Source organism: Tenrec ecaudatus, unplaced genomic scaffold (genome assembly GCF_050624435.1).
Source record: "Tenrec ecaudatus isolate mTenEca1 unplaced genomic scaffold, mTenEca1.hap1 Scaffold_1546, whole genome shotgun sequence".
In the NCBI taxonomy this organism is placed as follows: Eukaryota; Metazoa; Chordata; class Mammalia; order Afrosoricida; family Tenrecidae; genus Tenrec; species Tenrec ecaudatus.
The window spans coordinates 11,332-36,298 of record NW_027458038.1 but is presented as its reverse complement, the minus strand read 5'-3'; the positions used below and the strand labels follow the sequence as shown (position 1 = coordinate 36,298).

The following is a 24,967-nucleotide window of genomic DNA, read 5'->3' as shown; positions in this document are numbered from 1 at the left end:
TGCCCACAGGCTCCCTGTAATATTCAGCCCCAGAGAGTAGTTTTCTTCATGGTTCCAGATTTTTTCCCAGCTTCTGACAAAACCACGAGTTCAAAATTTAAATATCCAAAGAGTTCCCTTTTTTCCCCCTGTCAATCTGTCAACAGCCCTTGGCAAGTCTCTTCACCCTTAAATGTCCTCAACACTGAAGACACTTTTCTTTTCAGAGCTTATTTTTTCAAAGCCTTCTTTGCGGGTGTGTCCTAAACCCATCTAACAATCCAGTTTTAATGACGAGAAACAAGTGGGCTTACAAGCTCTCTATTTTCAAATTTCCCAATAATCATTTCTATCAATCATATATCAATAATAATAAACAGAAAAAAAATCAGTATAAACAGAGTAGCATCAGATCCTAAGCTCTATTCGTAAAACAGTCAAATTCGATGCTTATTTAGTTATCTTACTCATTATCTAAACGCTTCTATTGATAGAAAATACGGCATTAGGCCTCTGACAGCATCAAGCCAGAGCCAGGGTTCATTATTTATTTTTATTTTTTAAAATAATTTCATTGGGGCTCATACAACTCTTATCACAATCCATTCATACATCCATTGTGTCGGGCACATTTGTACATTTGTTGCCATCATCATCATTCTCAAGATATTTTCTTTCTACTTGAACCCTTGGTATCAGCTAAGCATTTTCTCCCTTCCTCCCCCACACTCCTGCCTTCACGATAATTTATAAAGTATTATTTATAAATTATTATTATTTTCTCATATCTTACACTGTTCAATGTCTCCCATCCCCCACATGTCTATTGTACGTCCCCCAGGTAGGGGGTTATATGCAGATCATTGTGATCATTTCTGCCTTCCCTCTTGTCCCACTATCATGTTCAGTCTTCATTTGGGTTTCAGTAATTCCTCTTGGTTACATTGCCCTTGATCAAGCCCTACCAGGCCTCCTACATATTCGTTGCTATCATTTTTGGATCACTTGTTGTTCACTTGTCCCTGGGCTTTTAACACACATGTCCTTTCCCCCACCTGTCCCTCACCCATGTCCCTGCAATACTGTCAGTCCCGTTTTGTCTTCCAGATGGTTTATCCTGCCTATCTTATCTAGATAGACCTACAGAGATAATAATATGCACCAAAAACATGACGGACCAAAACAAAGCAACAAAAGAAAACAACAACAAAAAAACAAATGACAAATTAGAAAAGAAAAACCTGTCAATTATTTATCTGTTCAAAGAAACAACTTTTAGCAGCACTAATTTTACCATAGTTTTCTTATTTTCCCTCTTCTGAATCTCAGCCATGATTTTTATCATTTATTTTCTTAATCTATTAATAGGTTTGTCCTGTTGACTCAGCTTTAGTTGCTGTAAATTTTGTGCCAGCATATCAATCATAAGTCTCTCTTCCTCTTTCATGTGTTCATGTATTGCTATGAGACTTCCTCTGATAACTGCCTTTGCTGTGTCCCATAAGTTTTGGTACATCATGTGCTCATTCTTGTTGATTTCCAGAAATTCCCTAATTTCATCTCTGATCTGGGCCAGCACACACTCCTTTTGCAAGAGAGTTATCATCTTCCAATTGTTTGTCCTTGTTTTCTTCATCTTCCTTTTGTTGGTTTTCCAGTCTTATGGCACAGTGGTCAGAGAGAGAGGTACATATATCAATGTGCTTAAACTTATGCAGATTCATCTAATGCCCCAGCACCTCTATCTTTGAATATGTGTCATGTGGGCTTGAAAAGAATGTAAATTCTTTTGTATTTGGGTGAATAGCTTTGTGCACATCTATCAGGTCAAATTGTCTAATTGTAATATTAAGATCTCTAGCCTCTTTGTTGAGTGAAAGCCCTAGGATAAGAGGAGATGCCTGGAGGTTGGCAGTGGTGTGTGAGATTAAAAGGAAGAGAAAGAGAGAGGGAAAAAAAGAAGAGCCTGTTGAAACTGTAGTGGGAAAGAAGGAAGAGTGAGAAACAAAAGTAACAATATAGCTTAACCCCATCCCTGACCCTGGGGCTGGAGGGGTTTAAACCCTTCCACAATTCGGAGTTGAAGTGTGGCTGTGTTAAGATAAAGCCTTTGTGCCAGCTCCAGATGATCCCGTCTCTGGCTGAGACAGTGGTGGGGCTAAGGTTAGACCTTAGCCAGCCTTCACTGTGGTAAGACAAAGCCCCCAGCTCCTCAAAACCGAGTGGATATTTGCCTGTTTATCTTTATGACGCTCCTCCTGCAACCAGGCAGTGCACAACATCCCCCTTAGTGACTCTCCTGCGCTAATTTCTGCAGAGTCCCTCTGCTATGTGTTACTCAGTTGCCGTCTTGCCTGAAGTGCTCCCTGCCCCTCCAGCCAGCTTTCTCTCAGCCATTTTGACCTTCTGTCAGCCATTTTCACTAAGCAACTCTGAGAAATTCAAGGGGTGATTTTGTCCCCTGAGCTCAAAATATACATTAATCACATTTTCACCATTTCACACAAGAATAACCAAAGACTACAACCAATGAAAAGAATCCAAACTTTAACTTCCCATGTTCTTTCCAGAAAACTATCCAGTAAACTGCATGGCCATATCTGACTTCTGGCTAGCCAAAGAAGCACTATCATGAAGCAGAGATCAAACAAACATCCACTCTCCATCTTTATGATTCTTTTATCTAGTACTCCACTCCCAAGGGACCATAATGTGTTAGTCTGAGTAGACTAGAGAAACAAATTCATAGACACCCATCTGTGTGTAGAAAGAGCTCTATATACAAGAGCAGTTGAATATCACAAAAACATCCCACCCTAGTTCAAATCAAGTCCGTAAGTCTGATATTAGCACATATGTCTGACATCAATCTATAAAGTCCTCTTCAAACTCACAAAACATATGCAATGATACTGAATGCAGGAAGATCAGAGAGTAAAATATCTTGTGGATCCAGTGGCAGTCTAAGCATCTCAGTGCTGGTGTGGGTCTCCACGTGGCTCCTCCAGCTCTAAGGCTCTGGCTTTCATCAGCCTAGCTCCATGTGACTTGTCCGAAGGAAGACGATGCAGAGACTGTGTCTATCTGGCCTCCAGTGAGCTATTTATCTTCGTGGTGGGTCCAAATGAGGTCATCAAGCTATGACCTGATTGATAGGCTAGACTCTACCCCTCCACAAGTTGACACCAGATTGTGTAACTACCATAGGACCCATACTTCAGTGGTATTCGAGGTTACAGAACTCTTAGGGATCTTGCCCTTGCAGGCTCAGGGGTGCCACTTTGAGATCCTTATCCTACACTAGCTTCCAGCAACACCTAGGTCTCCACATTTGGACATGAGTTACCCTTGTTTCTGTATCTTCCCTAGTTCTTAGCCTCAGTGCAACTTACCCTGGAGAAAATCCTTGACAAAGAAGAGAAACCCATTTCCATGTTCAAATCTTAATCCACAAACAGGGATCACACTTCACTTGATGTGGGTGTCTCCTGGAAGACATACCTGCCTGCCTAGGTCATTTCCCCAAGATTCCTCCTTACAAACTCACACCTCTGGCCAGAGAGCATCTGTTCAGGAAGGTGTGCATGGCACAAGAAGCGGTACGGCTCTATAGCCACTATCTTGATTCTTTAATGCCAACTATGCGCACATCCATCCCTAGTTCAGTGTCCACATTAGTCTATACTTCAGATGAATACAAAGGGAACATGGGGCTGCTTCTGCTTCAAGGAAGTCATATCTGCCAATTAACCCAATCAGTGACATATAAGGGCCATACTCTGATTTTTTTTTACCTTATATGGCCTGAAATCTCTCCTTAATGCTCTTGAATATCTTCTTCCTGCATTCTTGTTGATTTTAGAATGAAAAACTTATGCTCTCAGAAGTACCTACTCAGTGGTGAAGAATATCACACTGGTTTTACTCTGCCTCCCACACAACATGGGAGTCAGCCACATCCTTGTGCAGAAAGCAAGAATTCCTTAGAGCAGTCTGCTCTGTGGTGGGAGAAGGAATTTCTTCTGTTCGGAAAGTGCTAACCCAGCAGTCACTGAGCAATGCTATGATTTAAGGAAACTGCCTAAATCTGTTCTGTTTAAAGCTGCACGGAGATCTGGTACTTCTGCAAGACATAAAACCCAGGGATAGGAGGGAGGAATCCAGACTCAGGACCTAAATCAAAAGGGCTGCCCGAGGGAGATGTTGCAGAATGCTCTTTGACATTGCTCTCCTGCTGCATCATGGTATGAGGGAAAAGGGATTTCCCTACTGAAATGTTCTCTATCCCACAATTAAGAATGGCTGAAGCTGTCATGTCAGACACTACTTGGTCTTATAGAACAACACCTGGGAGGCAGGCATCACAATTGCCCCATTTTATAGATGAGGAGCATGAGGCTCAGAGATGAGCATGCCATCCAGGGACATACAGTTATGGAGGTCTGTGTGACCCCAGAATCTCAAACACATATCTCTGTTTCTTATCCCTCTTGAACCCCTGGACAACAGTCAGGTGACTCAGAGAGGACAGGTTTGTGAAAGATGCTGACGGTTATGGTTGCAGTCATCAGAAAGATAATACTTAATGTGGTTCATAATTTATTTGTCCTATTTTACCTGGTAATGAGTCCAAGGATCACTCAGTTCGATGGGAGTAGAAGATTTCGGAAGTGAATTGGGTCTATGACTGAACAGGCTAAGCTGGAATTCCTCAAGACTTACTCTGCCATCTCCATCTTGATCCAATTTGTTAAACAAATCTTCCATTTCCTAAACAAAAGTCATACACCTGGATCAGAACACATGTTTTGCTTGATGCAGAGGTTCCACAAACAGGCAGCTCAACCCAGATGTCACCATTGGGCCTCCTGCTTCTCCAAACTTTTGGATCAAGCATTCAACAAGGGCAGCTTGCTCATCTTCATCCACATTCAAAATTGTCTAGGTCCCAACTGGCTGTATTTCCAAAATATTTTTCCTTATCAGTCTCAAGGGAAATCTATACTACCATGTCTGTTTTAGTTCCATAATCAGTAGCTGAGTCATTCAAACTGCCTGAACTCCATAAATAACTTATTTCCTATCTGCTGTGGCTGGGAACTTGCAGTATGTTGGTGGAAGATGTACCCACAAAAACCAGCCTGGCTCCAGTGGGTCACAGGATAACAGCAGCTAGGCCAAGAGCGCTTTAATGAAGAGTGAGGACTGCAATATAACACTCCACCTCTATTCCCATCTGATGAGACTACAGACAGGTTCTAAAGAGGCCTTACTTGGCCGTAGTACAATCAGCCTGGCAGGCAGGGAACGGTGATCTTGAGTGACTGTGTCTAAGAGTGCCTGGCACAACTGCCCTACAGTGGTGAGAGTTTATCACAATGGGGGGGGGGTCTGAGATATATTCTTTGACAGGAGTTTTGAAGCCAGTCAAGAGTTTTAATGAGAAATTGATATGTCTGAATCATAGTCTAAAAGAGGGTGAGAGTTTTCAGACCAAACATTTCAAAGAAAAGTGGTTGAGACAGGTCAGTCTCAGGCTTTCTCTCACCTCTTTCTCAAGGTCTTGTAGCCCAATGGTTTGACAGACCAGAGTCAGCTCTTGCATACTGAGGAAACCACTGCTGCCAACGCCAAGCTCTTCCCAGATTATCTGGGCTTGGATCTCAGGGGTATGAAAGGAGGGGCTGCTGAGCTCCAGAGGGCTCCAGACTTGAAGTTGGCCTGAAATAAAGGGAAGATAGTTAAACGTGGTACCACTTGAAGAATTTAGGAGAAGTGTACCAACACCAGTAAGGTTTTCTAAATTAAGGAGGAACAACTGGATAGAGGGATGGATAGATACACGACAGGACATGATGGACATATATATATTAGGTAGAAAGACTCTAAACTTATTTTAGTTGTTGTTCAGTGCTACTGAGTCATTTCCAACTCATAGTGACCCTAAGTACAACACAACGAAACACTGCCTGGCCCTGTGCCATGCTCACAATTGTTCATATGTTCAAGGCCCTTGTTGCAGCCACTGTGTCAATTCATCTTTCCGAGGGCTTCCTCTTTTCATAGTTACTGGTCTCTCGTGATAACATTCACAGGGAAAGAAGATGAAGTCTTGGCATCCTTGCCTCTAATGAGCTTCCCTGCTCTACTTCTTCCAAGACAGATTTGTTTTTTGTAGTTTGTGGTACTTTCAATATCCTTTGCTAGCACCATAGCTCAAATGCATAAATTATTCTTCAGTCTTCCTTATTCAATATCCAATTTCCATGTGTACGCAAGGGAAGTGAAAAGGTTCATGAGGGAACTGAAATGATACAGTCAAAATGGTATCATGGCTTGGGTCAGGCACACATTAGTCCTCAAAGTAACATCCTTACTTTTTAACAGTTTAAAGAGATCTTGTGCATATTTATCTAATGTATCGCATCATTTAATCTCCTGACTGCTGCTTTCATGAGCACTGATTGCAGATCCAAGCAAGGCGAAATCCTTGATAACTTCAATCTCTACTCGATTTATCAAGTTACCTATTGGTCCAGTTGTGGGGATTTTGATCTATTTTATATTGGGATGTAATCTATACTAAAGGCTTTAATCCTCGATCTTCATCAGAAATTACTTCAAGTCCTCCTGATTTTCATCAAGTAAGATCATGTCATCTGCACATCACAAATTGTTATTATGTTTTTCTAATCATTGCCATTCTTCTTCATGAAATGCAGCTTTTCTGATGATGTGCTCAGCACACAGAGTGAAGAAGTGTGGTGAGAGGGCACAGCCCTGATGCACACCTTTCCTGATTTTAAACTGAGTAGGATATCCTTGTTTGTACCCACAACTGTCTCATGGTCCATGCACAAGTTTTACATGAGCACAATGAAGTGGTCTGGAATTCCCATTCTTCTCATGGCTATCCAAACTGTTATGATTCACACATGAGATAGTTTAGCCTAGTGAATAAAACACAAGCAACCTCTGGTGTACTCTGCTTTCAGCCAAGATCCACTGACATCAGCAATGGTATCCCTTGTTCCACATCCTCATTTAAATATGGCTTCAATGTCTATCAGGGTCACATATGGGTGATCTCTTTAAAAAGACACAGTACTTATGGGTGGTATTTATTAGTTTGGGGGCTAGTGTGTTATTTAGCTATAAAGAGACTTCAGGGTGAGTTTTGGTTCAAGGTTTAAAGATTATTTCATATCAATAATGTTAAGTCTTCCAGATCAGATCTATCTTTTATTGTTTTTATATAATAGGAATTTATGGTTTTATTATCAGGAGCCATCTACAATGGAACTAATTAGGTAATGGTAGCCATCTAGTTCTGGTCTCAGGTAAATGTGGATGTGATTTTTGGATTGGATTCTTCTTCGGGTCTTTAGTTTCCATCTTACTCTTTGGTTCACTTTAAGTAGAACTTTAAGTTGTACCTTAGGTGACCAGTCATAAGCTTTTGAAACTCCAGAAAAAATTCAACAAACTAAAAAGTAGAACATAACTTCATAAACTAAATTATACTGAATGAATGAGATGTCCCAAAAGACTATGGCTTTAATCCTTCAAATCTAAAATTTATTTATCATTCTATTGGGGGCTTTTACAACTCTTGCAACAATCCATACAACCATTAGTTCAAGCACATTTTAGCACATATGTTGTCTTCATCCTTTTGAAAACAGTTTCTTTCTACTTGAGCCCTCGGTATCAGATCCTCCTTTTTTTCCCCCCTCCCTCTTCCACCCTCCTATCCTCATAAACCCTTGACAAATGATAAATTATTGCTATTTTCATATCTTACACTGTCTGCTGTCTCCCTCCACTAATTTCTGTTGTTCCTCACCCTAGGGTGTGTGTGTGTGTGTGTGTGTGTGTGTGTGTGTGTGTGTGTGTTTACATTGATCATTTGGATCAGTTCCCCCTTTCTCCCTCTACTGTCCCCAACCCTCCTGGTATCGCTACTCTCATTATTGTTCTAGCCAGATTTGTAGGTAGAACTGGGGTCATGATAGTGGGGCTGGGGGAGGGAAGCATTAAAGAACTACAGGAATGTTGCATGTTTTATCAGTGCTATACTGCACCCTTGCTGGCTTGTTCCTTCCTTGTGAATCTATGGTGAGGGAATGTCCAATTGTCTACAGATGGGCTTTGGGTCTCCCATCCCTACCCCAGTGTTTGAATCAATATGATTGTTTGTTTGGGCCTTTCTGATGCTGGATACCTGATACTGTCTACATCTCATGATCACACAGGCTGGTGTGCTTCTTCCATGTGGACTTTTTTCGCTTCCCAGCTAGATGGCCGCTTTTTTATCTTCAAGTCTTTAAGACTCTAGGCACTAATATATTTTAATAGCTGGGCACCATCAGCTTTCTTCACCACATTAGCATATGCACCCATTTTGTCTTCAGCGATTGTTGTCGGGATGCTGAGCATCACAGAATGCCAGGTTATTAGAACAAAGTGTTCTTGCATTGAGGGAGGACTTGAGCCATGTTGAGTAATGTCCGTCTGCTACCTTATTATTTAACATATAAATATATGCACATAGATCTATGTCCCTATTGTTATATATAAATATATTTACACATGTACATGCCTGTATTTATGCATCTAAAATATCTTTTGCCTCAGTTATTTCCTCTATTTCCTTTTACTTTCCTCTTGTCCCACTATCATGTTTGACCTTCATTTGGCTTTCAGTAATTCTTCTTGACTACATTGCACTTGATCAACCCACCAGGCATTCTACAGCCTCCTTACCATCGATTTTAGATCATGTGTTATTCCCTTGTCCCTGAAAACCCCAAATCTTAATAATGAGTTATTGGGTTATATATAAGAAATATCCATACTTGTGTCTATGTGTTTTATTACACACATACAATCAAATACTTGCATTTATTTTAATTTTTAAAAATAATTTTACTGGGGGTTCGTACAACTCTTATCACAATCCATTGTGTCATGCATCCATTGTGTCATGCACATTTATACATTTGTTGCCATCATTATTCTCAAAGCATTTGCTTTCTACTTGAGCCCTTGGTGTCAGCTTATTTTGTCCCCTCCCTCCCCACCCATCCTCCCTCAAGAACTCTTCATAATTTATAAATTATTATTATTTTGTCATGTGTTACACTGTCCAATGTCTCTTCCACCCACTTTTCTGTTGTTCACTCCCCAGGGACGGGGTTATATGTACCTTGAGATCAGTTCCCCCTTTCTACCCTACCTTCCACTTACCCTCCTGGTATCACTACTCTCATTATTGGTCCTGTGGAGTTCATCTGTCCTAGATTCCCAGTGTTTCCAGTTTCTATCTGTACCAGTGTACATCCTCTGGTCTAGCTGGATTTGTACAAGGGATCATGATGGGGGTGGGGGAGGGAAGCCTAAAGAACTAGAGGAAAGTTGCATGTTTCATCATTGCTATACTGCACCCTGACTGACTCATCTCCTCCCTGTGGCCATTCTGTAAGGGGATGTTCAGTTGCCTACATATGGGCTTTGGGTCCTCCTCACTCCTCCTCCTCATTCACAATATGATATTTTGTTCTTTGATGCCTGATACCTGATCCTATTGACACCTCATGATCACATACATGCATTTATATAAACACCTAGCTCAGTAGGTAGACCAACATTGACTTAATACTTTAATGCCTTACTTGCTGTATTAAGATATGTTTTATTCTGGCAGACCTGAATGGCATTATCAGTGAATATTATTGCAAGTTTTGCCTGATAACCAACTCTACTTCTTTAAGTAAATAGCATCCAGTCAGGTAAGGATTTATTCTATAAAAATGAATAATCTAGATATTGAGATATAGTTAGCCTACCCTTATTTAATCTCCCTCTCTCACTAGTGTTCAAAAAATTAGTACCATAGCTTAATTAATGACACTATAAACAAAAGGTCCTATGATACATGGAGAAGATTGATATCATTTGCTACCATAAACTAACAAGGATATCTCTAAGGTGAGCCAGAGGCAAATTAAAAACATAGATCTGGGAATGGATTTGGGGCTCGCACTTAATTTTAGCTCCAGGCTAAGAACAATTATTTCTGATGACATGGCCCTACTCATTACTCACCTTCACAAATGAAACACAGAAGATACGGTTGCATAGCGAAGTGCAGGGAAGAAATTAGATAGTGCCAGGCTATCATCATCTGGTTCTTAAAGGGTTGTTTTCAAATAAGCAGCAATTTAAGTGATATGTCAACTAAGCCCACATGGAAGAAGCACACCAACATCTATGACCTAAGGATTATAAATTATATAATCCAGATATTAAGGATGGAATACTATCAGAGCTTATATTGTGAGATTCTGGTGTGTAGAAGGCAATGGATGACATCAGAAGGCCAAAATATATTTGCAGGATCTACATAGGAAATAAGCCTTTGGTGATTTCCTTCTGACCATAATTGAGAGATGAGAATAAGCTGGTTATCAGACAGAGAATATTGGAGAGATGACTGTTGTAGATTAAAATGATAAACCTGACCTGATTGGTTAAAACTTTGCCACTTGATACATTTGACCTTGATTTGGTTTTTAATATTTTCTGTGTTTTTTTTTAATATTGGGTTTTATATCTGTTGTATTTTGTCATTGTGGGTAGCCTTCTTGGCGCTTTTTATGTGTTTTTCAATGTTTTTTGGTATATGAAACACAGGATAAATGAAGCTAGAGAAACAACAATTAGAATAAGGGTTCCTGGGGGTGCAGTGGGGGAAGTGGTGGGTGGGGTGCATTAGTAGGGGGAACTGATATCAAGGAGGAAGAAAAGACTCTGAAGTGGATTTTGGTCACAATACCACAATGCTGTTTAATGAGATTGAACTATGAAATGGTATGATGTCTGTATTAGCTCCTAAGAGAAGATTGGGGAGGGGGGGAGATTAAAAAAAAAAAGCAACAACAGAGATTTCCGGCAAGATGACGATGGAGTAATACATACCAGAGGAACTCTGCAGATTTCAGCCCAGGAGAGTTGCTTAGAGGGAATTTCAACACTGCTGGAATGCAGGAGGAGCATCATAATGATAAGTAGGCTCAGACCCACATGGTTTTGAGGGGCTGGGGGCTTTTGGCTTACCTCAGTGGAGGACGGCTGGATTTGACCTTGGCCCTGCCACTGTCTCTGCTGGAGCCTGGGACCATTTGGAGCCTGTAAAGCGGCTTGGTCTCAACACAGCCACAGTTTGCCACCACCCACCTCGGGGCAAGGACTGGACCCTTGCAGCTCCTCTCTGTGCCCCCTCAGTCTTGGAGGGCTGCACAGGGGCCTTTTCTCAACACAGCCACAGCTTGCTGCTGCCGCCTCACAGCAGGGACTAAACCCTTGCAGCTCCACTGGCGGGGGATCGGGACTCAGCTACATTTGTTACTTTGTTTCCATGTCTTCACTATATCCTCCCCTCCCCTGCCCCCCACAGGCTCAGCGGGCTTGATTTTTTTCCCTCCTCTTTCTCTTTCTTGGTCTCTCCAGACCACTCCCCATAGCCTAGGGCATGTATGCCTGGGCCACACCCAGCTAGGTGAACTCCACCCTGTGTAGCTAGGGAGGCTGGGAAAGGGCCTGCCAACCTCCACCAGGGGATACTCTGCTAAAACATCTAACAGGGGAATTCCTACATGTGTGCCTGGAGTCCTAAGGTAGCTCAGCCAACACTCCTCAACCTTTCAAGCTGTTGTAGGAACCTCTGCCCAACCTCAGCAACACCGAAGCAGGCAACCCACCAGCCTTCTGGGTCACTTCCCTGAGAGGGAAGCTATAGGAGGATAAAGTGGTAGGTTAATTCCATAGTGAAATAAGCTATAGGCAGTTCGAAGAAGTTCTCCTGCAAGTCTCCCAGAGAGAGCCAGTGCTATACAACTCACAGGAAAATGGCACCTGGCTCATCTAAACCAACACAAGGCAAACAGCCATCAGCCCAAACGACCTCAACGAAACAACGGGAAAAACAAAAGGCAATGCCTGAAGATGGCCTGAACATAATGACATGCATAGAGGAAGGAGACATTGAACAGTCACAGAAAGGAATTTTCAGAATGCTACTTGGATTCATAGAGGATATGGGGCAACAATACAGAAAAAGGATGAAATGATAGAAGAGGTAAAAGCCATAAATAAAAGAGAAATACAGGAACTTAGGGAGGAGATAACAAAAACCAGTAGCAGACTCACGTAACTCAAGAATCGACTGGAGGAATCAGAGAACTGCATCAGTGACTTGGAGGGCAGCCAGGCAGACTTTAACAAATGCAAACAAAAATCTAATAAGATCATCAGAGAAGTTGAAGAAAACTTAAGAGTGATGTCTGATGTTATGAAGCGGAACAACATGAGAACTATTGGCTTACCGGAGGAAGACAACAAAGAAGTCATATGCAACAATAGTGAGAGAATTCTTGGAGGAAAGCTTCCCCAGCTTAGTGAATGAGAACCAGGCAACCATTTAGGAGGCTGAAAGAACCCCAGCAAGACTGTATCACAAGAAGAAGTCACCAAGGCACAAAAGAATTAAATTATGCAATTTAGAGGAAAAGGAGAAAATCATGAGTGCGGCTAGGGAAAAACAAGCAAGCAATCACATACAAAGGTTCCCAAATAAGAATATGCTCAGACCTATCAGCAGAATCTATGAAGAAGAGGAGAGAGTGGAATAACATATTCCCAAAATTGAAGGAAAACAATGCAAACTCAAGAATACCTTACCCAGTCAAATTATCTATCAATATAGATGGAGAAGTAAGAGTCTTCCCAGACAAGGAAAAACTCAAAGAATACGTTAGAAGAAATCCAGCCTACAAAAGATCCTTGCAAACCCAGTATGGGCAGAAGAACAACACCCACCAAGCATAAATAAGAGCCCACCACATAGAACAACCTCACCCAGAGGGCAAAAAGAAAACAGACCTCAGATAGCACTGACTTAAATATGGAAAGACTTCAAAGGCTGCTGAGGTAATCTTTAAAAAAAAAGGCAAAAGAGGCATAGGGAAAAAGCTACGGTATACAAACATTCCTGGGGCAAGGACCACATAATATGGCAGGGACCAGACCAAACACAGGGGTACACATGGTACACAACTAAAACGGAGGTGGGGTAAGAAAAAAAATAATAATAAAGAAAAGGGTAGCGGGGGCACAGGACACTAACCCACCCAATGGGAGGGTACTATTTTTGTCTCCATAGGGAAAGAGGGACCAGATTTCAACCCGGTGCTCTAAGATGTGAATGCAACATGCCGGTGCGGAGTAGTGAATCAGTGGAGAGGTCTGGGGGGCTGGCCCCAACACCAACCAAATGGACACCTGCCCCTCCCCTCAGAAGAATTTATTTCAACGGACAGCACTGAATCTACAGCTCTGGAAAAGGGACATATCTGATCAGAGCATATGGGAGCATATGAAGGGGGAGGAGGAGAGAGTAGAGCACATCATGGACCACCAGGCCATGAGGTTGATATTCCCAATTAGAGCAGTCAGTCGACAGAGAGGATCACATGGCCAGCCCCACTATGAGACATGACGTCCCTCACTGACCCATATCTCTACAGAGGACAACACCAGAGACACAGTGTGGGTATTGCACCCAATCGGATCCCACCACATCGAGGCAAAATAATTAAGGGGTGTAACAGAACAGCAAGGGAATAGAGCGGCGAGGTCCCCAGTGAATGCTGAAGGTAGACTTTGGGGCCAGGGCATGATGCCCCAACAGACTGGACTGGAAAACACTTTTAAAGACCAACAAACAATCCTTGAACTAATTACAAGTTTTCTTTCTTGTTGTGTTTTGTTTTTTCTCATTAGTATGTTGTTATTTTGTTGTATATTGTTGCTTGGTTTTGCTCTGTCTTGTTTTTGTGCATGTTATTATCTCCACAGGTCTGTCTAAATAAGATAGGCTGGATGAACAATAGGAGAAAACAACGGGACCAATAGTTCCGTGGGACATGGGAGAGGGGGAGGTAAGGAAGTGGTGTTAACAAACCCAGGGACAAGGGAACAACAAGGGATCCAAATTGCTGGTGAGGAGGGTCTAGGAGGCCTGGTTGGGCATGATCACGGGTAATGTGACTAAGAGGAATTGCCGAAACACTGGTGGGGACTGAGCATGAGAGTGGGACAGGAGGGAAGTCAAAGGAAATAGAGGAAAGAGCTGGGAGGCAAAGGGTTTTCATAGAGGTCTAGATAAAGACATGTACATATGCAAATATATTTGTACATGAGATCTATGTGCATGTATTTATAGGTTTAGTATTAAGGTAGTAGAAGGACATTGGGACTCCACTCAAGTACTCCCTCAATGTAAGAATACTTTCTTCTTTTAAATTGGCATTTTATGATGCTCACCTTCCCGACACAACCGTTGAAGACAAAAAGGGTGAACAACCAAATGTGGTGAAGAAAGCTGATGGTGCCTGGCTATCAAAAAATATAGCATCTGGGGTCTAAAAGGTTTGAAGGTAAACAAGCGGCCATCTGGTTCAGAAGCAATAAAGCCCACATGGAAGAAGCACACCAGCCTGTGCGATTACAAAGTTTCAAGGGATCAGGTTTAAGGCATTATCAGAACAAAAATCTTACCATAGTGAATGAGCAGGGGAGTGCGGAGTGGAGACCCAAAGCCCATTTGTAGGTCACTGGACATACCCTTAAAGAAGGGTCTTGGGGAGGAGACGAAACAGTCAGGGGGCGATGTAGCAACGTGAAAAAATACAACTTTCCTCTAGTTCCTAAATGCTTCCTCCCCCCACCCCACTGTCAAGATCTGAATCCTACCTTGCAAGCCTGACTAGACCAGAGGAGGTACACTGGTACAGATGGGAACTGGAAACACAGGGAATCCAGGGCAGATGATCCCCTCAGGACCAGTGGTGTGAGTGGCGCTGCTGGGAGCATAGAGAGAGAGTGGGTTAGAAAGGGGGAACTGATTTCAAGGATCTACATGTGACCTCCTCCCTGGGGGACATACAACAGAAAAGTGGGGGTAGGGAGATGTGGGACAGACCAAGATATGAGAAAATAATAACTTATAAATTATCAAAGGTTCATGAGGGAGGGGGGAGGGGGGAGAGAGGGTTAAAAATGAGGACCTGATGCCAGGGGCTTGGGTGGAGAGCAAATGTTTTGAGAATGATGAGGGCATTGAATGTACAAATGTGCTTTACACAATTGATGTATGTATGGATTGTGATTGGAGTTGTATGAGCCCCTAATAAAATGATCTTTTAAAACAAATAAGTAAATAAATAAACAATCACTGACATTAAAAAAGAAAATAAATAAAAAACACATATAGATTACATTGCTAAATGTCATCAGGTCAGTTTTGACTCATAGTGACACTTTGTACAACATAAGGAAACACTGCCTGGTCCTGCACCACCCTAAAACTCATTTTACAGCCACTGTGTCAATTAATCTCAATGCGAGTCATCTTTTCTGTTTACCCTATACTTCACCAAGCACAAAAACCCTACTCTGGTGTAACTATAGGAAAAGAGCTCACAGGAAACTGGTGTTCCAGAGGAGAGAATCCAGATCTGGGTTCAGTATAGCAGTACACACACACACACACACACACACACAAACACACACCACAATTTTTGCTTCTCTGGAGAACCCGGTGTAAAACATTTGGTTCCAAGAGTGATTCTAGAGAAACAAAGTTGTACAGATCAATTTTCTCAATTGGTTCCCAAGTCTGATCAGGTTTGAAGGTACTAATAACTGCCCCCATGCGTATAAAGGGCACTGTGAAATCGTGGTGTGCGGTGTGCTGTAGTGGTTACGCATTGGGCTCACCTCAGTGTCAGCAGTTCAAAACCACCAGGAAGAGAAAGATGAAGCTTTCTACTCCCATAACTAGTCTCAGAAATCCACAGAGGGCAGTTCTACCCTGTCTGACAGTCACTACTCGATGCACGCAGTGTATCACCACCCGCACATCAGGAATTGGTGGAAATTGATGCTCTAAGTGATAGCATGTTTGATATTCTTCTGCAATTGTTTCGGGGTAAGCAGTATGGAGAAGCTGATTATTTATCCTACTTACAAAAGATAAATTGGTAGAAGGAAAGACATGAACTCAGGACTTCAGAGTCAAAGATCAAAAAATGCATAAAAGACTTCAAAGTTTACATTTATTCTTTAAAAAAAAGGTTTTCTTTTTGTGGTAACAGAGGTGATATTACTGAAAAAATAAACTCAAGAGTAATATCCTAAGAATGATGAATTATAGTACCAACTCAATTCTCAACCTCAAATGCTGTTAAATTGAGAATATTGATTGGGAACAAAACGGACTCTTACGCCTTGGGATGGGGAGATACAGGCAGATAATTAAGAAGACGGGTGGATTGAGCCCCCAATTTCCATAATGTTACTTTAGCTAAGAGCAGATTGTTTCCATCTGAAGAGATTGCTCCATCTTAATTCATGATCAGTAAAAAAAACTATTATCCCTTCCCACCACATGAAAAGATTAACTCAATAGTGCATGCTGATATGAATCCTGGGCATTTACTGGAGCCTTGCTTGAGGAGATGCTTTAAAAGATACTGATAAATGTTTCCAGTTAATGAATTCACCACCCATTATTGCTTCTAGACCTAAGACTAGACTTATGTTCCAGCAAGCTCTAAAAGATGACATATACATGGTGACCCAGGCAGAGGTACACTATACTCCAAAAGAATTTCCAGAAACATAGAGAATATAGATATAAGAATGGCTAATAATGGTGTGTAGAACATAAAGTTGGATCAGTCTTAGTTTACTGATATGGGCCCACTAAGTGCAGAATATAAATTTAATGTTTCAATCTAAGACACTTTTTGGTTGATTCAGTGAAGCTGATTCGTGGGTTGTATGATGGCATAAATAAATCATGCTCAATGACAAGTCCAGTCAAAGTATATTGTAGCAGAAGGTATCCACAAGATTAAGGAGTTGGGCATGCTATAATGGATTAATCAGGATGGGTCTACAGACGCACATGGAGTAGAACTCACACCTTTACTGCAAGAGGAGGGAGCCCAATTGCAAATGTAGTCCCAGCATCTCTGAAGATTGCTATTTTATGTAAGTCACATTTCACTGTGGAAATGGACTTATTGGAATAGTGACACCTAACTACACTTGGGCTGATTGGGTTGCAGGGAAGTAGGGGCCAAATGGCAGCACTTAATTGACAGAGACAGGTGGATGTGGCTACTGTAATGGACAGCTGAGTCAAAGTGGGAATCAGAACAGCTTGACTGTCATGGACTCATGGTATTGTCTACTCAGGCAGGAAGTCCTTGGGAGTGAAAAACATAGGAAACCTAATGAATATTTACTTGATTTGTCTAAGCAGAAAAAAAAATCTGGGTCAAGTGAACAGCAGTGAAACTCAAATGATTAGAAGAGTCATAATTGTTCAATCATTCCCTGAGGTGAGATAGTTTACAGACCCATAACCCATTAAAAAGAGCAGGGGCTATGTTTCCCTGTGGAAGGACCCCCACTATAATGACAAAATTTTCTGTTATTTTTTTGTCAGCCTTCCTCAAATGGATCATCAGCATTTTACAAGAGTGAGTGTTCACTGTGGGAAAAGAAATAATTAGATTTTTTTAGGGATTATTGGACACTGGCTCTAACTGAGACCAATTCTAGAAGGCCTAAAACATCACTGTGACCCACCATTTGGTGTGGGGGCACATGGAGGTCAATATTGTAACGGAGTCTCTTACTTCAAGTTCATCTTCAGGTGGGCTGGTGGCTCTCCAAACCCACCCTGTAGCAAATGAACCAGTTCCAGAATCCATTTTGTGTAAGTCAGATTTACATAACTGGAATACTCAGCAGCTAGCAGAACATCCACATTGGGTCCCTGAGGTGGGGAATAAGGCTAAAATGGTAGGAAAAACCAAATGCCAAGAAGACGCCATTTAAACTGTCTAGGAAAATGGTAAGCTAAAAACAATATTGTATCTTCCCCCACACTTTCACCACTTACTCATCTCTCTCCCCTTTCCTTCATTTCACCATATTTTCCACCTTCTATTAGACCTCTCCCACATCACTAGACAAAGCCAACTAAGTGTTCATATCACTGGCACTACTACTAGGATTCTGAGGAAACAGCAATCAACCACAGAAAACCCAAAACATCAAGAAAAACAAATGTAAACAAATGGAAATTGCCCAGATCCAATAGAGAATTCTGAAAAAGAGGCCCTGGAACTATAAGAAACAGGATTCCGAAGAATGATTTAGACATGTAGGGAATACTCAGGAAAACAATAGAAGAAATCTTAAATCAAAGGGAATCTAAGAATATAAACAATGAGATAACAGAATTAGGCAACACAGTAAATGACTTGAGGAATAGATTTTCCTTCTGAAAAGGAAAATCAAATCAGTGAGCTCAAAGACGATCACTCTGACTATAACTGACAAGAAAAACCACCACCAAAAAACAACAAAAGAATCAAGAGAAATAATCTATGTCTCATTAAAAACCCTGAAAAGGAAGTAACAAAAATACATACAAAGAAAATAGTTTTGACAAACTATAAAAGAAAATTTGACCAACAACACAGGAGTACATAATTATTCAAAAAGTTAAGAAAACCAAAATGAGATAGAAGCTAAAAGAAAACCACCATGAAATATCAGAGCCAAATTCTCCAATTTGAAAAAAAAGGATAGAATCCTGAGGGCAGTTACAGAAAAAAGATGGGAGGTGGGGTCAGGGGAATGTATGTCTTGAAGAAGGCGACTACATTTCTATCAATGGTTAAACTGGCTGGAGAAAAACAATGAACAATACTCGTAAAGAATCCAATGGGAGAAAATGCCCGGTATTATGTTCCTACTTGGTTTCTATTCATCTAGTTTCCATCCAGACCTTGGTGAACCAGGCTATGCGCTGTAGACTACTGGGACCTTGAACTGTGTTTTCAAGGCACACATCTGTCCTACTGCTCGAACTGTTCACACTCACCTGTAGCTGTTTTAAGGAACAGACAGACTTTCTTGGACTTAATATTTATATGACTTAGTGTGAGAAGAAGCAGATGACTGCTATCCCAAGGTTATGGAATTGGTGGTCTTTGGACTGTGGTTCAGCTCTCTTGCTCTCAGGGTGCTCTATTAATGATGCCCATTCAATGTGGCCCGGGATTACCATATATTTACTACTTAATGCCCTTCTTTTTTCTTATGAAATGTATTCATCTGATAGGGATGATTCTGCTTCTGTGAATTACTGCAAATTTTGTCTTATCACTGATCCCACTGCTTGTTTATAAATAGTGTCTTGTTATGTACATGTCATTAATTCATATTTTACAGTCTGAAGCCTATCTATACTTAAATAATTTTTCTTCAGCATTTTAAAATGCTATATAATTGGCTAAATAAAAGACATTACCTTATGCCCTAGGGGGATGATTTATAAAGTTCTCTATCATAAAATCATAATAATCTCTGAAGTTAACCAGAGACATATAAACTATAGATATATGAATGGATTTGGGGTTCGCACTTAATTGTAGCCCAATGCATCCTAGCCTGGCCCCGCTCAATGCTTGCCCTCATGAAGAGGTCACTGCTAATATGAGGGCTGTAACAGCATGTGATAAAAAAACCAGTTGGTGCCCGACTATCAGACAGAATAGTGGCTGAGGTTTTAAAAGCTCGTCTTCAAACAGGTAGCTATGTGAGTGAAGCATCAACTAAGCCCACATGAGGAAACACACCTGCCTTTATAATCCAAGGATTGTAAATAACATCCAAATCTCAGGAGAAAATAGTATCAGAGCTTGAATTCTGGACATGTGGTTTACAGAAGGCTATGGAAGACAGTGAAAGCCAAAAATCCAATTGCAGGGTCGCTTGGATGGATTAAGCCTCTGGGGAATCTTCTTGGACCAAAGTCCTGGGATATTAAGAGCCTTGTTAGAGACAGAACACTGCAAAGTTGATTAAGTCCGTTGTACTTAGGTTACATTTTAATATCTTGCTATTTGATCTCCCTTTTGACTCATTTTAAAGTTGTTTCAGTTTTTAATATTTTGCTTTTTTTCCTATGAAGTTTTTCTCTGTGTTCTAATCATTGTTTTCCAGTTTGTCTTTTCAATGATTTTCTGTATGTAAAGTCCAGGCTATGTAGATTCACAGAGGTAGTAACCGGCTTGATAATTGTGTAGAGCATGGTAGGAGTGATTGGTGGCAAATTAGGAACTAACAACGAGTTCATGAGAAAATGCGCTGAAATTCATTGTGGTGATAACTGCAGAAACGTTCTTAATAGGATAGAACAATTGAATTGTATGATAGGTGAAATATGAGGGAGTACCCCCCCACCACCAACCCCAGACCAGAATTGCGCTGGGCAGAGTGGAGCTTTCATAGTACCCATGTTTCCTGCTAAGTATGCATCGAGCAACTTGCTCTGAGTTAGTGCACCCCGTGGCACTGGGAAGGTTTTCTCTGGTCACGGTGAATTTTTTCATAAAAGCAGTTTTGCTTGAAACCTTGCTTTTTGAGATGGCCAATTTAAGAAAACAGTGTGCAGTGGTGAAATTTTGTTTCCTACTCAAGAAAAAACACTGCAGAAACTGTTGTGATGTTGAAAACAGCTTACAAGGGCAGTGCTATGGGAAAAAACTCAAGTGTTTTTCTCATTTCAAAAAAGGTAAAATATTGATTGATGACAAACCTCATTCTGGATGTTTGTCAACTTCCTGAATGAACGAAAACGTCAACTCATCATGCATTTGGAGTTTGCTCCACCAGGCAAGACTGTTAATCAAGCTTTCTATTTAGAGGATCCGAAAAGATTGCATAATAGTGTGTGATGAAAATGGTCTGATTTGTGGCAGACAGGGGACTGGTTCTGCCACCACGACAATGCCCCTGCTCACACAGCCATCTCAGTGTGCCAGTTTTTGGTAAAAACCAGCATGCCTCTTTTGCCCCACACACCTTATTCACCTGACCTCACTTTATGTGACTTCTTTTTGTTTCTTTGAATGAAGAGGGAAATGAAAGAACAGAGATTTGAAGACAAAAGCAGAGATGAAGAAAAAAATTGGAGAGGTACTGTCAGCCTTCCAAACAGATGAGTTTGAAAAATGTTTCCAAGAATGGAATCACAGGTGTGACAAATGTATGAAGTGTAATGGAGAGTACTTTGACGGTGACATGGTTGTTTTGTAAAAAAATTTAAATACATAACTTTGAAAAAAATCCATTTTTGGTAACTCCTTGTATCTTCCAATAAAACTATTTTAAAATAATAAATATGTAAATGGGGTTAGCCCAGATTCAGTTGTACACAGGTTAAGACTTGAGTCAGTGGTCTCCTGTATTGCTTGCTGTCCTTGGGAGTTATCAGTAGCTTGTCACCTGACTTACCAAGCTTGGACTTATTCGTCTCTTTAGCCACAGGCTTGATCTGCCAACCTTGAATTCATTTCCCTCTGTAGCCATAGACCTTTGTCTTTCAGCTCCTTTTGGGCCCATCAACTCCCAAAGCTATGACAGTCATGATAACCCTGCACCCTAACATCAGCATCATGGGCCTAGAACTTGCTCAACTTGGAATTTGCCTTCTTCTACATCTGTGTGAGCTATTTTCTTGATGAAACGCTCTCTATATAAGTATATCCGGAGAACAGGCTGTCCAGGGAGATTACCCACACTGCACTCTCCAGGAAACTATTCTTGTCACAGCAACACTGCTGACAATCCAGGTCCTGGATCTTTCAAAGTACCAAGCATGAGGTCATGGTTTTACCTTGTGCCTCAAATAACTCATTCTGAGGCTCTTTGGCACCATCAGGTTCTTCATCTGACTTGAAACTCTGTGGAAAAATGGAAAGGATACATAAATCCCTTGGAGAATATCAAAAGCAGTTGCAGAACACCAAACAAACATGTAGCACTGGAAAGCTCTTTTGTGTAACTGAAGTGGACATGCTATCTGTACACCAGCAGCACGTGGATCATAAATTCCTTATTGAAAGTGAGAATGCCAGAAGTGGCAATAGGGAGCATGTCGTACTTTGTGAAATCATACTTGGTGTTCCTACCCCCTAAGTCATCAGCACTTTAAGTGGGCACATGCAGTCAACTGTCTTGGTTACCTTACACCAAGAGAAAAGACGAGGACACCCAGAAGCATCTGATTCTGTCAAAATCTTATGGTGTATGTAGTGACCAAATGAATACCCACATATGGAATCGGTGGAGTCCTGGTGACATAGTGCTTGAGCACAAGGCTACTAACTGGAAGTCAGTTGGTTTGAACGCACCAGCCTTGGAGACCCTTTGAAGCTGTTCTACTAAGGACGATGGGGTTGCTAAGAACCCAAGTAGGTTAAATGGTAGTGGGTTTGGGTTTGGGTTGGACCAAGACTCAGCATTCTAAGCAGGAGCAATCTTGAGGACTGAAAGCTGAGAGCAGACAACAGGAAGAGTCTACGGAAGCGATGAAAGAAAGAAGCATCGTGCTACCGATGGAGTCCAGCATGCGACAAAGGGACAAGGTAGCGCCTTCAGCTCACACCCTGTCCACTGTCTCTCTGGGGTAACTGAGGTCTACAGTGCTTAGGTGTCTTGTCTACCAGAGGTCTAGGGCCGACCCTCCAATGCTCTCACACCCTTGAATTTAAATGACAAGTCAGAGCAACACCAGTAAATTCAGTCCCACTTCCCTAATGCCTTCCACTCACTGAAAAACTAAAAATACCCTTTCCATACCCAGTTTTGAGTACCAAAAAGGCCTCAAAAATCAGAAGAGCCCCGATGAAGACAGAGTCTCATTAGCCCAGGAAATGATAATTCAACCCACACCATACTTCAGATCCAAATGTAAAGAGAACAGAAAGCAAATGTCCTGGGTTTATGGTGTAGCCCAACATAGCACATGCATCCATGAAAGAAAATTTAGGATTTAAACGTGTGCTTATTTGTTTCCCCCTGCCTTACAAATGTTTAAGATTAAAATCAATTCAGGACTCCAAGTTACTTTACTAAAGATAGGTTCTTGATATGGTCTCATCTTTCAATCTGACAGCACATAAAGGAGGAACCAGTAACATTCTGGAATCCTTGAATACAGATCTAACAAGTATGTGATTTACTTAGGACATGTGATGCATCATCATGAATATGCTTCTTGACATGGAGTACAGTGAGGACCTGGCCCTTAGCAGGTGTCTGGGATTCACTCCAGGTACTTGAAGTGAGTAACTTAATGAACTGGGAGAAGGGAGCTGAAGCTAGCCCCCAAAGCGGCAGGGGAGTAGTAAGTATTTCCTGTCTTACAGTTTCGAAGCACTACAGTACTAGCGTCAGAAAGGAGTGAGAAACAAATGAAAACATTTCTGCTGTTGCAATGTCTGAAGGAGAGCACTCTTTGTCCAGGGTCACATGGAGACAACTAGACCCAGATCTTATTTAAAATGAGATCTTATTCCCCAATGGTAACCCTAGCACCTGTCTACTTAAAATTCCAGGGAATGAGACTCTCTCTGCTTACATTCTCTCACAACCATGTGAACTAAGATATTTACCTGATATTAGGCACTCAAGTTGGAGAAGGAAATTCTGACCCACCTCCACACTTTGCAGAGATGTTGCTCGGTGGAGCTGGCTGCTCAGGCTGCTCTGTCCTTGCTTATCTGCTGCATGCCTGACTTCAGTCTCCAGTGAGCACAACTCAGGCTGGGTCCGACGACCATACCACTTAGGACCACTCACATGCTTCGGTAGGACAGCTTGTGAGAGAGAGAGAAAGGAAGAGGGAAATTTGGTGAGGAGCCCTTTAAATGAGCTCTCTGAGATTTGAATGTGTCTACGTTATCATGGATGAACATTTTTACCCAACAGAAAGCATTAAAAAGAACACAAGAAGCTGCTTCTCTGTTAGGTGTGAATTGGGTCTGAAGGCTAGTAATAGTGGCTCAACTTTATGCACTGCTTGAAGTTTTCAGAGTCTGTTTTTGCTTTTGTTTATGCAATAAAAGCTGAGGGGGGAAAAAAACACCCCCAAACCCTCTAAACCTGAAGCCCTAACTTTTTATGCAAACAGTAGGTTCTCCAGTAGTCTAACAATCTAGGGCTCTGGAAGCTGAAGATCATCTTCCAAACCTAAATGTCCTCGGAGTACATCTTAGCCACCAACAGAGGAAGAGAGAGTGGTGCGTGGGATCTGTGGATGTGGGGCCAGGATACAGGCAGGCAGGTACCTCTGAAATTCAGAGCATGTCTGGTGAGTCTGGGACAGAAAGAGGCTTTTAACAGCTCTCTGCTTCCTTTTGAAATCCTTTCTTCTCTATATCTACAAAGAGTAGCTGGGACCTCTCAGCCAGAGAAGAAATTGATGCTGAATTCTCATGAAAATTGAAAGTGGAAGCTAGGAAAAAGAAATGGGGACTGGGGTGGCATGGAAGCCTGATCGAACAGGCCATGGCTTCAGAGCAGAGCCAGTTGAAGAGAAGGCAAAGAGACTTTCATGAGGTAGGGACGGGGCAACAAAACCAGATGCATATTTCGGTGCACATGTGTCTTTTGTCTCCCTACACAGAAGTCTTGCTTCATAGGGTCATGCGCCACCTCACTTGTTTTCTGCGGACATTGACCTTGGGGTTATGCAGAGCAGGAATCTGGTTAAATCTGACTGCTGGTAGAATAGTGATACCACAGCAGATAGGAGTAAGGTGTTACGTTCGAGTTCTCATGTGTGAACGTATTAGGCATGGCACTATGCTGGTGTGGTGAGTTATGAATTGGACTGCAAACAGCAGTAAGAAACACTTGCACAACTACACAGGACAAAGATGGGGCTTTCGACTCCATTCTCGGAAACCCACAGGGGCCGTTCTCCTCTGTCTTATGGGGCCGCTATGAGTTGAAATCCACTCGATGGCAGTGAGTGCGTGTGACATCCAGGGCT

General features: G+C 41.7%; 1 protein-coding gene across 1 annotated transcript in view; it reads right to left on the bottom strand.

Annotated features, from left to right (window-relative positions):
• The window catches only part of LOC142436122 (ninein-like protein), a gene marked incomplete at its 5' end in the record, with an annotated part of 30,530 nt that extends 6,741 nt beyond the window's left edge, over positions 1-23,789 (bottom strand). Inside the window, 4 exons of the mRNA XM_075540009.1 lie at positions 4,597-4,749; positions 5,528-5,700; positions 21,806-21,872; positions 23,629-23,789. Coding sequence (XP_075396124.1) covers positions 4,597-4,749; positions 5,528-5,700; positions 21,806-21,872; positions 23,629-23,789 — 554 coding nt within the window. The remainder of the gene's footprint in view (positions 1-4,596; positions 4,750-5,527; positions 5,701-21,805; positions 21,873-23,628) is intronic.
• Positions 23,790-24,967: the final 1,178 nt, after the last annotated feature.